The sequence below is a fragment of the Capricornis sumatraensis genome, chromosome 1 (genome assembly GCF_032405125.1).
Source record: "Capricornis sumatraensis isolate serow.1 chromosome 1, serow.2, whole genome shotgun sequence".
NCBI lineage: Eukaryota > Metazoa > Chordata > Mammalia > Artiodactyla > Bovidae > Capricornis > Capricornis sumatraensis.
Window position 1 is genome coordinate 225,353,144 of NC_091069.1, and position 14,384 is coordinate 225,367,527.

At 37.0% G+C, this 14,384-nt stretch overlaps 1 protein-coding gene across 1 annotated transcript in view; it reads right to left on the reverse strand.

The window, feature by feature from the left end:
- Positions 1 to 3,846: 3,846 nt before the first annotated feature.
- CPA3 (carboxypeptidase A3) overlaps positions 3,847 to 14,384 on the reverse strand; it is a 31,974-nt gene continuing 21,436 nt past the window's right edge. The window contains exon 11 of the mRNA XM_068976426.1: positions 3,847 to 4,034. Coding sequence (XP_068832527.1) covers positions 3,847 to 4,034 — 188 coding nt within the window. The remainder of the gene's footprint in view (positions 4,035 to 14,384) is intronic.

Sequence of the window (14,384 nt, forward strand, 5' to 3'; positions counted from 1 at the left end):
GGCCAAGAGGAGCTAGAGCCAGTTCATGGGCCATTCAGAGTCGACAACTGGTACTGGGGTCTGTATGTCTACTCACCTTGGGATAAGGAGCTGGATTCTGCATCTTTGTCCCTTGGATGGATGCTAAATTATTGTTGTTGAGGGGGATGTATTAGTGAGTATTTGGCCATCTTGGTAATGTCACTCTCCAAATATTACATTTGAACAAGCACCAGCTTAGGGTCAGAACAACTAGGGAAGCTGTAGGTGGCACTTCAGAGCAGGGAGACATTCAGGCCACCTATTATAACAAATGCATTGGCATGCTATAATTATTTTGTAAAATTTCAGGACATCTAATTTAATTGTTTTTGATAATTGGAAATGTTTTATATTTTCAAGCTATCTAATATACATTTATGTGTTTTTTCTGAATATTGTTTAAAAAAACGAAGGAGAAAATCAATGGTAACAAATAACTACAAAAGAGATGCAAGTTGGTATACAAACTCTGAGATCCCAGGGTTGGAGTTAAGTTTTACTTTTATGTGTGCATGTATTTTTCAAATTGTTGGATTTTGTTTTCAGTTATGCTGATAAACTTTTGAGGATCAATAACCCTTAAATTGGGCTTCCTTGGTAGCACAGCGGTAAAGAATCCTCCTGCAATGCAGGAAACACGAGTTCTATCCCTGGGTTCAGAAGACCCCCTGGAGGAGGAAATGGCAACCTGCTCTAGTATTGTTGTTTGGGAAATCCCATGGACAGAGGGGCCTGGCATGCTACAGTTCATGGAGTTGAAAAGAGTTGGACATGACTGAGCAACTGAGCACACAAACTCACATGTAGCAATTTATAAACTTGGGCACAGTTTCTAGATGTTATTACTTATAGACATTTGTATAAATGAGTATTCAACTGAGATTGTTTACTGCTACTGCTTTTTATTATTTGTGTCCTGGGAAATTAGCATCAATTTAATACTACCATATTTCACTGTAGGTTTTTGGGATGTTCTCTTTTAGAAAAACTTTCATTTTTATTTTCTATGTTAAAGGCAAAAGGTTAGTTTATAGTACTGAGAACCACATGGTGAAATCAACAAATTCTCTGTCTTTGATCTTTTCCTATGTCTGCAGAAACCCAACATTCATCCATTTGAATGACCAGAATAATTTAAACACTTAGCAAGAACAAGTCAGCAGAACCTGAGAATAAAGAGAACTTGTACGTTTTCAGTGATCTCCTGCAAGTTTCTTTGGGAATTTCATCTAAAGAAAATCAAGCATAAATGTTTGTTTTAAGTGAGAAACAAACTCTTGTCAGTAAGTCTCATATTTATTTAGCCAGTGAGTACTTATGTAGCTATAGAATGTATCCAGTGTGTTGGGGGTGGGAAGATACTTCTGTTATGGCTCTTTTTTAAAAAAAAGTTTATTTATTTATTTATGATTACACACAGGCTTTCTCTAGTTGCAGTGAGTCGGGGCTACTCTCTTGGTGCATGGGCTTCTCATTGCAGAGGCTTCTCTTGTTGCAGAGCATGGGCTCTGGGGCACACGGGCTCAGTAGTTGCAGTTCTTGGGCTTAGTTGCCCAGAAGCTTGTGGGATCTTCCTGGACCAGGGATTGAACTTGAGTCCCCTCCATAGGCAGGTGGATTCTTAACCACTGAACTACCAGGGAAGTCCCTGATGTGGCATTTTAAAATCAGTTTGAAGTCATAATGCCCATTGGAAACTAAAATTTATTTGCACTACTGAAAATAATCAGTAAGATATTTCATTTTCTCTTGCAATGAAGACATATGTCTCAGCTACTAGATCATTGCCATAAAAATGTTCAAAATATAAAACAATGTTTCTTGAGTGAATTTGGTGGTATGAACGCTAGAATAGGAATGATACTTTAGAAGATTTTTTGTGAGACATTGTCCAGAATACTTTAAGAGACAGCTTTACTTGTAACTTGGATACACAGTCATTTTACTGATGAATGAGAAATGACAAGGGAAGAATCAACTACTGACTAAAACTTTTTCATAAATACAGTGAAATTTTAGTTTTTAAATTTTATTGTAGGTATTTTCTTCACATATTTATTTTCACAATTCACGTGAAGTCAGGCAAATATCTAAGATATCATCCAAAAGGTATTTAATTAAGATATGAACGATCTTGTAAGGATTTTTTAGTTTTTGTCACTCAAATGCTTTCTGATTGAGAAAAGAAATATTAAGCTATATAAAGGCTCAAATAAATTGGTGAGTCAAACTTTTGTGCCTTTTATAAACTGGGTGAACACTGGATGATATTCAACAATTGGGATTATCTCTCTTATCTCTACTACCTAAAGGCCTAATGGAATTAGAAATATTTTATGTACATTTTAAGATTATGATTTCTTTCAATCCTTTATCAGCTGAGTAAGTGTGAATGAGTGTATAGTTCTCATATGGCAAATTTAATGGAACACATTTACATTCCTGTGTTCTGAGCCAGTTTTGAATGCTAAATATTTAGGTATAGATATTATATTTTTTATAAAGGACAATTTAGTCTTATAATCAGGGCTTTATGTTTTATCTTTTTTTGTCTCTGTCGCATTTTCCTCCTCTATCTGTAGAGCAATTGTATTAGTTTTATATAGGTTTCCCTATATAGGTTTTAGACAGTTTTGCATGGGAAACTTTTACCTACCTTCTAACTATCAGATATACCATCACCTTATAGATTTAATGACACTCTTTCTTTTGTGGGGCCTTAAAGGAGCCATAAGGAATGTCCCAGATTATTTGTTAACATGGTTTCTCAGAATCTTTTAAGATCCTCTAAATTTTTATACAGATTGTTTTGAGAATTTTTTAGAAAGTCAAGGAACTCTCTACTTAAATCTCCCTTAAATTCTCGTCAATCATCTCTTTCTGAATTTTCAGAATGTGGATACCAGTGTTATCATATGATGAGATATGGAAGAATAAAGTTAGGGAAAAGGTATTCTGTAGCACTATCTTAAGCAGTACGGTTATAGACGTATAAAGGTAATAAGTTACTCCGATTGACCTTAGTCGACATGACTTTCTCTTTCCAATCTGTACTATATTTCCAGGCTTCTTTTCTATCCATTGTTAAACAGGGATTGCAGCTGATCAGATGTTCTGGCTGTGTCTGTAACTGCCAAGAGGTGTTTTGGCAGGTAATTCCTCTGATTATGACACTTTAAACTGTTTTGAATTTAATGTACATTATGTTCATAAGAACTGGATTGGTTGTTTAAGGCACTGAGATTCATTTCTAAATAAACTACTTTATTTCCTTCTAGAACATCCTTTTGCTATTGTGAAGGTATAAACATGGTCTGCTTGTATTAAATATATGCAGGCAAAATGTTTTTAAAAATTGAAGATATTCTTCTGTGTAAACAGAATGCATATAAAGAATTAATGCATGATTATTAATACTAATAGAGGAAAATAGAGAACATAATTTATAAAAAACAGAAGGTAAGTTTTAGAATATGATTTATTTTTATTATACTGGAACATGAAATGAAGCCACATGGTGACAGTGGTTCTGAAGAAAGTGAAGGTTCTCATTTTCGTCTCATGACCCAGAGTCTACTACCTTTCAAAATACTCAAAATAATACTTTATGCTGTATTACAACTTAACTTGGTTAAACTTTCACCTAAAGCTATTAGTTAGGATGTTATGGAGAGTAAATAAAAGCAAAAAGAAATAACATAGGACTTAAGTGAGCAAGAAAGGACCTGTTCAGGTGATGTGGAAACCAATCTAGGTAAAAGACTTGGCTTTCTAGTGAAAGGCATGGGAAGAATTAACTGGCTTATTCCAAACAGAGGCAATTCTTTATGAAGTATGCTTGAGGATATACTTGACAATAAATTTGACAGCAGGCATGGTCTCTTTACATGTTGACTTTATCTGAGATTCTGGAAGGAGAAAACCAAATCTTTCTTTATCTCGGAGCTCAAAGGCAAATGTGTGTTTGATGCCCAGGTTGTAAGCCCAGTCTAAAGAAGAACCTGATGTTGGGTCTGTAAAACATAAGCAGTAAATATATAATTAGAAACAAATGTTAACATGTTTTTGAAAAAGAAATTCACTGGTGTAAAATTAGCAATGAAAAATATGTATAATTAATTGCAGTAATGAATGAGAGTAGTGGTCTGCATAGTATAGTGCGTGGCTGTGTGTTCAGTCGTGTCCAACTCTTTGCGACCCTGTGGACTATAGCCCGCCAGCCTGCTCTGTGCAGGAGGTTGCAGTGCTGAGCAAAAAATTATCATGGCTTTAGAATCCACCACATGCTTTAAATATGTGCTGTATATTCAGAATTACATTTTGCTTGGATCATTTTGAGTCTAAATTGAGTTTGTCTTCTAGGTGCATGTTGTAGGTGCATGTTATAGATGGAGGTGGTCTGAGCAAATGCAAGCAGTTGAGGAGACTAACTCCGGAGTGGGTGGGTCACTGAAAACCCACTAGGGAAGACAATGCATACAAGATTTGAGAAATTAGATTCCTTCTAATAGTTCAGGTCTGTTTCATTCATGTTGCTAGGATAAAATATTTCATAGTTAGGAGAAAGTTTAAATCAGTTATTTTAATGATGTGTTTAATCCCCCTAATCCAACATTTCTATGTCAGTTTTTGTGAAATTTTACTAAGAATATTATTTGTTAAAAAGACCAGAAATATAAATATCTAGAGGTTATATACAAGCTTTCTATAAGTGTATATAAATATTATAAATACATTTTTGTACATTTTGACTTACATAATAGAAAAATATATATTTTTTGTATATAAAAAGATATATATACTATATATATATATTTTTCTGTAACAATCTTCCCTGGTGGCTCAGAGGTTAAAGTGTCTGCCTGGAATGAGGGAGACCCGGGTTCAACCCCTGGGTTGGGAAGATCCCCTGGAGAAGAAAATGGCAACCCACTCCAGTACTCTTGCCTGGAGAATGCTATGGAGGGAGGAGCCTGGTAGGCTACAGTCCATGGGGTCGCAAAGAGTTGGACATGACTGAGCGACTTCACTTTCACTTTCTTTGTATATAAAATTACTTAACTGATACTAACGTTTTAGATTTGAAAGATAAGAATTCAAAGTTGTGATGAAGAATTAGAGAAAGAATATTTTGCTAGAGAGATAGGGTTGGCTTTAAAGTTATTCAATATGTATTTACCAAACCTTTAATATGTGCAATGCACTTTACTGGGAACTGTAGAGGGTGGGTAGTACAGGGTATGGAGATGAAGAAGATACTATTGGTGTGTCTGGAACTTAGAGTTGGTGGGGAAAGAAGTCAAACATGCAAATCAGTAGGAAAACTCCATAGACGGAGGACCCTGGTGGGCTGCAGTCCATGGGGTTGCTAAGAGTCGGACACGACTGAGTGACTTGACTTTCACTTTTCCCTTTCATGCATTGGAGAAGGAAATGGCAACCCACTTTAGTGTTCTTGCCTGGAGAATCCCAGGGACGGCGTAGCCTGGTGGGCTGCGTCTATAGGGTTGAACAGAGTCAGATACGACTGAAGCAACTTAGCAGCAGCAGCGGCAGCAGCAGAGATGTGGCAGACTATTAAAGAATCATAGGAAAGGTACAGTATCTTGTAAAGATTCAGAGGAGGAAAAAGATTAGGCCTGGTGAAGGGGATGACATTTCATGCTCAATACCTGCTGAAATACCACTTTCATGATGGAGATTGTATTTGGAGAGAGCCTTGAAGAAAGTCTAGTATTTTTCCAGATGGGGATTGAAGAAAGGCATTCTAGCCAGTGAACCACAAGGATGGAAAGCATGGAAGGGTTTAGGGACCAGTGAGTTCCAGCTGGACTAGAAAATGGAACAGCAAGAATTTGTGGGCAAAGTTCAGAAAGCCTGGTAAGTCAGGAAAAATGTTTTGTTTGGAAACCAGTTATAGCCATTTCAGTGCTGTACTTTCAACGGCACTGGAAAGAGACCAGTTAGGAGGTATTGTGGAGTGAAACCTGAACTAGCATTGAGTCATCACACAGGGAACAGAATTGGTGGGGCTTGTTGTAAGAAAAGCCGGAATGGGAGAGTCACAGAATTTGAAGAAAATGATAGATATTTCAATCTGGGTAGCTTGAAAAAAACCCACATGCTATTAACAGGAACAGAAATTCAGAGAGAGCAGTGATGGGGAAAAGAAAGGGTAAAGCAAGGAAGACAAAAGGATGTGTTTAGCATCAGTCAGGGGATAGTTTCCTCCTACTAGGATCTGGGAACTGGTGGCAGAACACTGGGAGCTGTGTGGCCTGAAATAGCTGGAGAAATACTATCGGATGTCCAGCCTTGACAAAATGCAAGAACCTTGTGTAGCCCTGGGGTAGAAGGTAGGGGGAACTCCTGGGCGGGGCTTATGCAGGATCTCTGAGGCAATAGTTGGCTTTGCGTGCTTTTCCCCTCAGTTCTGTGCACAGCACCTGCCAAATACACAGTGTTTGACGCGGAAGGATATGTGAAGCCTTGCTTCTGCATTGACATGTGAGTTAGAAAGTTTGGGAAGTTGATGAAAGCCAGGAGTTACTGCCACCTTTCTCTGATTTACTGTGCCTTAAAGGAAGGTGTCTGGGAAAATGGATTTGGAAATTAACTAGCAGAAGCATCCTAGGTGAAATTGGCTTACACACACTTGTTCAGGGTCATTATGTCTTCTTGGTGGATTGATCCTTTTATCATTAATGTTCTTTGTTTCTATCAAATTTCTTTGTTCTGAAATTTATTTTATTTGATGTATAGTATAGCACTCCTTCTTTGGGTAATGTTTGCATGATATATCATTTTTCAGCCTTTTGGTTTCAACCTATGTTATATATGATGTAGGTTTCTTGTAGCCAATGTATTGTTGTGTTTTTCTGAACCCACTCTGCCAATTTCAGCCTTTTAATTCATATATATAGGTAAATTATTGATATAATTTAAATCTACCATCTTACTATTTAATTTTTGTTTGATTCCTCCATTTTTTATTCCTCTATTTCTTTTATTTCCTTATTCTTGGTTACATGAATATTTTTAAGATTCCATTTTGATGTATTTATAATATTGTTTTTGAGTGTATCAGTTTGTATACTTTTCTCAGTGGTTGTTCTATATATTACAATATATACACATAATTTATCACAATCTACTGGTATCAGTGTTTTAGCATGTCAGGTGATATATAGAAACCCTATTTGGGTTTAGATTCTTTCCCCCTTCCCACTTTTAAAATACAATTGTCTCAATTACTTCTCTACATATATTAAACTTCACATCAGATGGAGTTATATCGATTCAACTATCATAAGGGGAAAGATAGTCTATTTATCCTTCATTCATTCCCTACTCTGTTGTTTTTCTTTCCTGTCCACAGTTTCAGGCCTTTTGTTATTATTTATTTCTTATTTGGAGAGCTTTCCCTAGCTGTCTTTAAAGTGTAGGTCTGCAGGTAACACATTCTCTTAGTTTTCCTTTGAGAATGTCTTTATTTCCTCTTTATTTCTGAAGGATGTCTTTGCTGAATATAGAATTTATGATCGATAGTTCTTTTAGTACTTGAAAAATGTTTTCCATTCCTTTTGACCTTCTAGGTTTCAAATGAGAAATCTGCTGTCATTTGAATTGTTTCTCCCCCTTAGATTATTTCTGTCTCACTGCTTTCAAGAGCTTTTATTTTGTCTTTAGTTTTCAGTCTTTCCTTATGGTGTGGCTTGATGTGAGTTTCTTTGAACTTATTCTGTTTGTGATTCAGTCATTTCTTAAGTATGTTGGTATATGTGTTTACGAAATTTAGGAAATTTCAGTCTTTAATTACCTCAAATAATTTTTCCAACCTTTTCTTTCTCCTCTCCTTCTGATAACTGATGGCATGAATGCTTGATCATTTGTTATTATGCCACAGGTCCCTTAGGCTTTGTTTATTTTTTTTACAACTTGTTTTCTCTCTTCAGATTTGTTACGTTCTACTGTTCTGTCTTCAAGTTAACTGATTCTTCTCTCCATCATATTCATTCTGCTATTGATCCTCTCCAGTGAGTTGTTAAAATTTAAGTTATTGTGTTTTTCAGTTCTGTAATTTCTATTTGCTTCTTTGCATTTCTTTGATGAGATTTTCTATGTTATCATTTGTTTCATGGCTATCTGTAACTGCTCATTGAAGCATTTTTCTGATAATGATTTTGAAATTCTTGTCAGATAATTCTAACACTGAAATCATCTCAGTGTTGGCATCTGTTGATTGTCTTTTTTCATTCGAGCTGTGATTTTTTTTCATTTTTGTCAGGATAAGTGATTTTTGACTGTATCTTAGACACTTTGGCTACTATGTCAAATCTTAATGGAAATCTATTTTAGCAGGCAGTCACCCTGTTTCGGTTGAGCATACAGGCTCTATTCTTCTTTAGTGACTTCTGGTTCCAGTGTTAATATAGTTTTCAGAGCCTTTGACTTGCTGTTTTCATCTTGTTGGTTCCTCTGATGCTGCTGAGCTCTCACTGATCCCTATAGGTAACTGCTGCATGAGTGAAAGGTGATCTCCTGGCTGGGCATCTGAAGCCTCTAGGTGGCAAATGCAGGCTCCAGCCTGTGAGGGTAGAGAGCACTTCCCTCTCCAGGAAAGAAGAAGGAAGAGGGAAACCTGAAGAGAGAACCTGGTGAAATACCTGAGTGATATCTATTTTGGGGAAAATAGCTGCTTTGGAAGCAGTCAGCAGAGACAGAGTAGAAAAGAAGAAGGAAGAGGCAAACCAGGTGAGTTTTGTGTCAAGGAAGCCAAGGGAGTGGCAAGAATGGTATATCAAGGTCCAGTGTTGCAGGGAGGTTTTGGAGCATGTTAGCTAAGATAAATACACTAACTTTAGTGATCAAGAAGGCTGCCATTTTCAGCTAGGGTTGAGTTTAAGTTCATTAGAAAAAAAGAACATAAAGGTAAGAGGTCTATAGCAATGGAGGTAGGGAAGATAGGGGTTGTATCTTGCATGATGATTTAGAGTGTGTTACCACTGCTACTGCTAAGTCACTTCAGTCGTGTCCGACTCTGTGTGACCCTACAGATGGCAGCCCACCAGGCTCCCCCGTCCCTGGGATTCTCCAGGCAAGAACACTGGAGTGGGTTGCCATTTCCTTCTCCAATGCATGCTAGACATTTCAATAAACGTGGCCAATTTCTAGCTGTACCAGCCTCCCATTCGCAGTTAAGTAAACTGCTGTGATTTCAGAGTTAAAGAATATGGATATTTCATTTTTACAAATTTACTTTAATGGTGGTGATTGAGAGTTTATGTAATTTGTGACTTCATAATTGTGTGATGTTATTGAGTGTAATACATTTTCTTTTATGATACTACTTTTTGTATCTTTGAAACCTTAAATTTGCAAATTAAAACTATATTAAGACATAATATAAATACAACATTGAAAGCTTTTTACTTGCTAAGAATATATTATTATACAACTTAGTTGAACATGTTGCTTAGCCTTTTATCTTCATCTGTACCCACTAAAATATGTGGATATATTTATAAAATATAATAACAAACACTTGCTAAATACCAGGCACCCTTCTAAGTGCTTTATGTATGGTAACTCATTTCATTAACTCCTATCAAAACCTTATGATTTGGCACCAATTGCTGTTTTACAGAAGAGGAAGCTTTGGCACAAGAGAAATTAAGCAGTTTACTCAAAGGCAACATAGTTAGATGTAGAAAATAGATAGGTGATGAGGATATACTGTGTAACAGGGAATTATAGCTATTATCTTATAATAACCTATAATAAACTATAATCTGCAAAAATACTGAATTAATGTACTGTAAGCCTGATGCTTATATAATAGTGTAAGTAAAAAAAATGCTTCAATTACAAAAAGGATCCATAGCTAGTAAGTGGTCGAATGAGGAACCAAACCCAAGCTGCACATCTTCAGAGTTTGTATGACTAACGATTGTACTGTCCTACCCACCAAATGTTAATCTGTAGTCCTCTTAATAAAAAGTCTTAATCAAGTTCTGCAGGATAATCTTTTGCTCTGCTCACAAATTTTCTTAAATATTTACAATAAGAAGAAAATTTCCTACTCTTTTCAAGGCATGTTAAGCACAAGGAACTCACTGTAATACACTCAAAACAAGTCAAAATAAAATTGAACTGAACCAACAATCTGGTTTCATCCCAAAGAAATCCACATAAAGTGACACTGGTGGCTTAACTTGTATGTTTTAAAAAACATATCAATATGCTTTAAACTAATAACATGCACTTTTATGTCAACAAGAGTAAAAATTCTTGTTTCAGCAAGAGCTGGAGCTCTAGATGAGTGCACATGGACTGAATTTTTTTTTTCCCCACATCTATTGCCCCTTGTATAATTTCAGTTCAGATGTCTTAGTGGATAGATATTGGATGTTAAGCTACAAATTCGGGAGTCTTTATTTTCATCTTTTCAAAATGTAGAGTGGTAAAGACATCCTGGAATGTGAAGTCAAGTGGACTTTAGGAAGCATCACTAAGAACAAAGCTAGTGGAGGTGATGGAATTCTAGTTGAGCTATTTCAAATCCTGGAAGATGATGCTGTGAAAGTGCTGCACTCAATATGCCAGCAAAGTTGGAAAACTCAGCAGTGGCCACAGGACTGGAAAAGGTCAGTTTTCATTCCAATCCCAAAGAAAGGCAATGCCAAAGAATGCTCAAGCTACCGCATAGTTACACTCATCTCACACACTAGTAAAGTAATGCTCAAAATTCTCCAAGCCAGGCTTCAGCAATATGTGAACTGTGAACTTCCAGATGTTCAAGCTGGTTTTAGAAAAGACAGAGAAACCAGAGATCAAATTGCCAACATTCACTGGATCATGGAAAAAGCAAGAGAGTTCCAGAAAAACATCTATTTCTGCTTTATTGACTATGCCAAAGCCTTTGGCTGTGTGTCTCACAATAAACTGGAAAATTCTGAAAGAGATGAGAATACCAGACCACCTGACCTGCCTCTTGAGAAACCTGTATGCAGGTCAGGAAGCAACATTTAGAACTGGACATGGAACAACAGACTGGTTCCAAATTGGAAAAGGAGTATGTCGAGGCTGTATATTGTCACCCTGCTTATTTAACTTATATGCAGAGTGCATCATGAGAAACACTGGGCTGGAAGAAGCACAAGCTGGAATCAAGATTGCCGGGAGAAATATCAATAACCTCAGATATGCAGATGACACCACCCTTATGGCAGAAAGTGAAGAAGAACTAAAGAGCCTCTTGATGAAAGTAAAAGAGGAGAGTGAAAAAGTTGGCTTAAAGCTCAACATTCAGAAAACGAAGATCATGGCATCCAGTCCCATCACTTCATGGGAAGTAGATGGGGAAACAGTGGAAACAGTGGCTGAGTTTATTTTTCTGGACTCTAAAATCACAGATGGAGATTGCAGCCATGAAATTAAAAGATTCTTACTCCTTGGAAGGAAAGTTATGACCAACCTAGGCAGCATATTAAAAAGCAGAGACATTACTTTGTCAGCGAAGGTCCGTCTAGTCAAGGCTATGGTTTTTCCAGTGGTCATGTATGGATGTGAGAGTTGGACTGTGAAGAAAGCTGAGTACAGAAGAATTGATGCTTTTGAACTGTGGTGTTGGAGAAGACTCTTGAGAGTCCCTTGGACTGCAAGGAGATCCAACCAGTCCATCCTAAAGGAGATCAGTCTTGGGTATTCATTGGAAGGACTGATGTTTAAGTTGAAACTCCAATACTTTGGCCACCCGATGCAAAGAGCTGATTCATTTGAAAAGACCCTGATGCTGGGAAAGGTTGAGGGCAGGAGGAGAAGGGGATGACAGAGGATGAGATTGTTGGATGACATCACCTACTCAATGGACATGGGTTTGGGTGAACTCTAGGAGTTGGTGATGGACAGGGAGGCCTGGTGTGCTGCCATTCATGGGGTCGCAAAGAGTCGCACACGACTGAACTGAACTGAAAGAGTATAGAGAATGATACTCTAGAGTTGAGAAACAAGAGCAGAGCTAGTGATTTTGATGTGTGGGAAGGCAACAAGAACGGCACTTTGAAATTAACTTTTTAATTCATGATGTGACCCATAGACAGATGATATTATTGATGCAAACTTCTTGGTTTCCATCAATTCAGTGAAGTATTCTTGCTAACCAGGCACTATCTTCAGTTACGTCTAAGATGGTAAAGGATTGGCTATGCTGTCAGTATGCAAATATCAGCATTTCATGATCTTTTAATATCAACTTTTGTGTCATCTGAATAGTGCTGCTTCTTGGTGTACAGTTTGTGATCTGGAATGCTTATTTTTGATCCTATTTTGCCGCTAAAGGATCAAATCTTTCTATATCTCAATTTCATAGTTTATGAATGAGGGGTTTAGCTTATATCAGTGGTTTTCCACCCTAATTTCATCTTAGAAACTACTTGCTTCAACCACTTTAAGAAAATTCAGATTCCTGGACTTCATCATGGACTAATGAAATCTGAATCTCTGGGGACAGGACCTGATCATCTCCATGTTGTAAAAGCTCCTCAGATAATGCTGATTAGAAGTCAGGCTTGAGATCCATAAATTAGATCATCTAGGTTTCCTCCTGGTTTTAGATTTTACAGTTTGAACTTATTTGCTTATTAGGTTAAAATTGCAGATATATTTATGTTCTTCTGGAGGCCAGGGATCTTTCCACAGTTTGGGTTTTAAAAATGCTCTCTCAGTCTTCTTTTTCTGTCTCAATCAAATGAAAGAGAAAAATGCTGGTAAATGCTAGTTGCTTCCCCTAAATCCTGGAACATGTTAAATGACAATTAGAATACTGGAATGACTAAACTTTAATCGTGGGGTGCATCTCTTCTCTATTCTTACCAAGTCAACTACTTGGCTACCCCTGCTTCTCATGAATATTTGATTAACATTTAATCAAATGCTTTATTAAAGCAGTGACTCCTTAGAGTTTTATACCTCTATCAAGTTGCTGCAGCCCATATATGGAAGAGGTAATTCTTTTTAAATCTGAATTGCTTAAAAAATCTTTATAATGTATAATAAAAAAGTTTAAAATACAACACAGTTGTATAGAATAATACTTCCTCTTTATCCTACTATTTTTAAAGTGACATATGATAGCATGGAGCTGTGTTATCTTTAGGCATCTCCTCCTCCCAGTTAGAAGATAACTCTTTGAAAGCAGTTGTGTCTTTCAACTATGTCTCAAAGGTTCAAGTGCCTGGCTATTAGGCAGGCACTCCATAAATTCTTGCTTATTAAATGATTGTGATGCAAAGCAAATGCATAACTCTAGTATGCTCATAATTTTCATAGATGCAAATACATATCACATACACATACATGTATGTTTGCATATACATATATGTATATACATGTATGTATGTATGTATGTGTATATATGTATGTATATTGAAAGTGTGAGAGTAATAATCCTTTGATGCCCTAGCTGCCATTTGCAAAGTTTGTTCCTGCTCGCAACCCTTTGTTCTTTGCTGCCAAGAATATTTGTGTGTTTTCCTTCAGTATGATGTAGAAATTACTCTTACATCATACCTGGCTAGTTTATCTGGCCCTGCTATTTCCCAGTATCCACTAAGTAGGCTGACATTCTGTCCTTCAGTTCTTTGCTTACTTTTGTCCACTCATATAGCTGAGTATATCACCTGTTTTGAAATCTTGTTATCCACTTGCATGTGTAATGAATCCCTGGCCTGGTTATGTTGCAGCAAGATCTATTTGGATGCTGGTGATTGGCTGTGTCACTGTATTTTCTCTTCAGCCCTTTTAAGCTCACAGCTGGTTGATATGTGATTGCTGATGAATGTTCTCTAAGAATGGAACTTGTCTGGCTTTTTAAGTCATTTTTCCAATTCCACCAAGGGAACATTCAGTAAATGGGCTCTAGAAATGCTGCAATGACTGCAACATTTTCAAATTCCACAGCAACTGTTGAGGATATAGACTTTTAGTTACAGTTTATTCTTTCAGCTTGGGCTAGGGAAGTGGTTTATAATGTATGCCCAAGTAGAGTTATTACATGGAACCCACAGAATGCACATGTTTATTTTTTCAATCCATACATTCCAAAAGTATAATGGAAATAATCATTTGTATTTAGTGCTGGTGAGTTGATCCGTGAAGTGTTTAAAAGTTAAGCAATAGTCTTTGTGCTAAAAATGTTGGCTAGCATGGCTCTACTGCTGCTGCTAAGACGCTTCAGTCGTGTCCGACTCTGCGACCCCATAGATGGCAGCCCACCAGGCTCCCCCATCCCTGGGATTCTCCAGGCAAGGACACTAGAGTGGGTTGCCATTTCCTTCTCCAATGCATGAAAGTGAAAAGGGAAA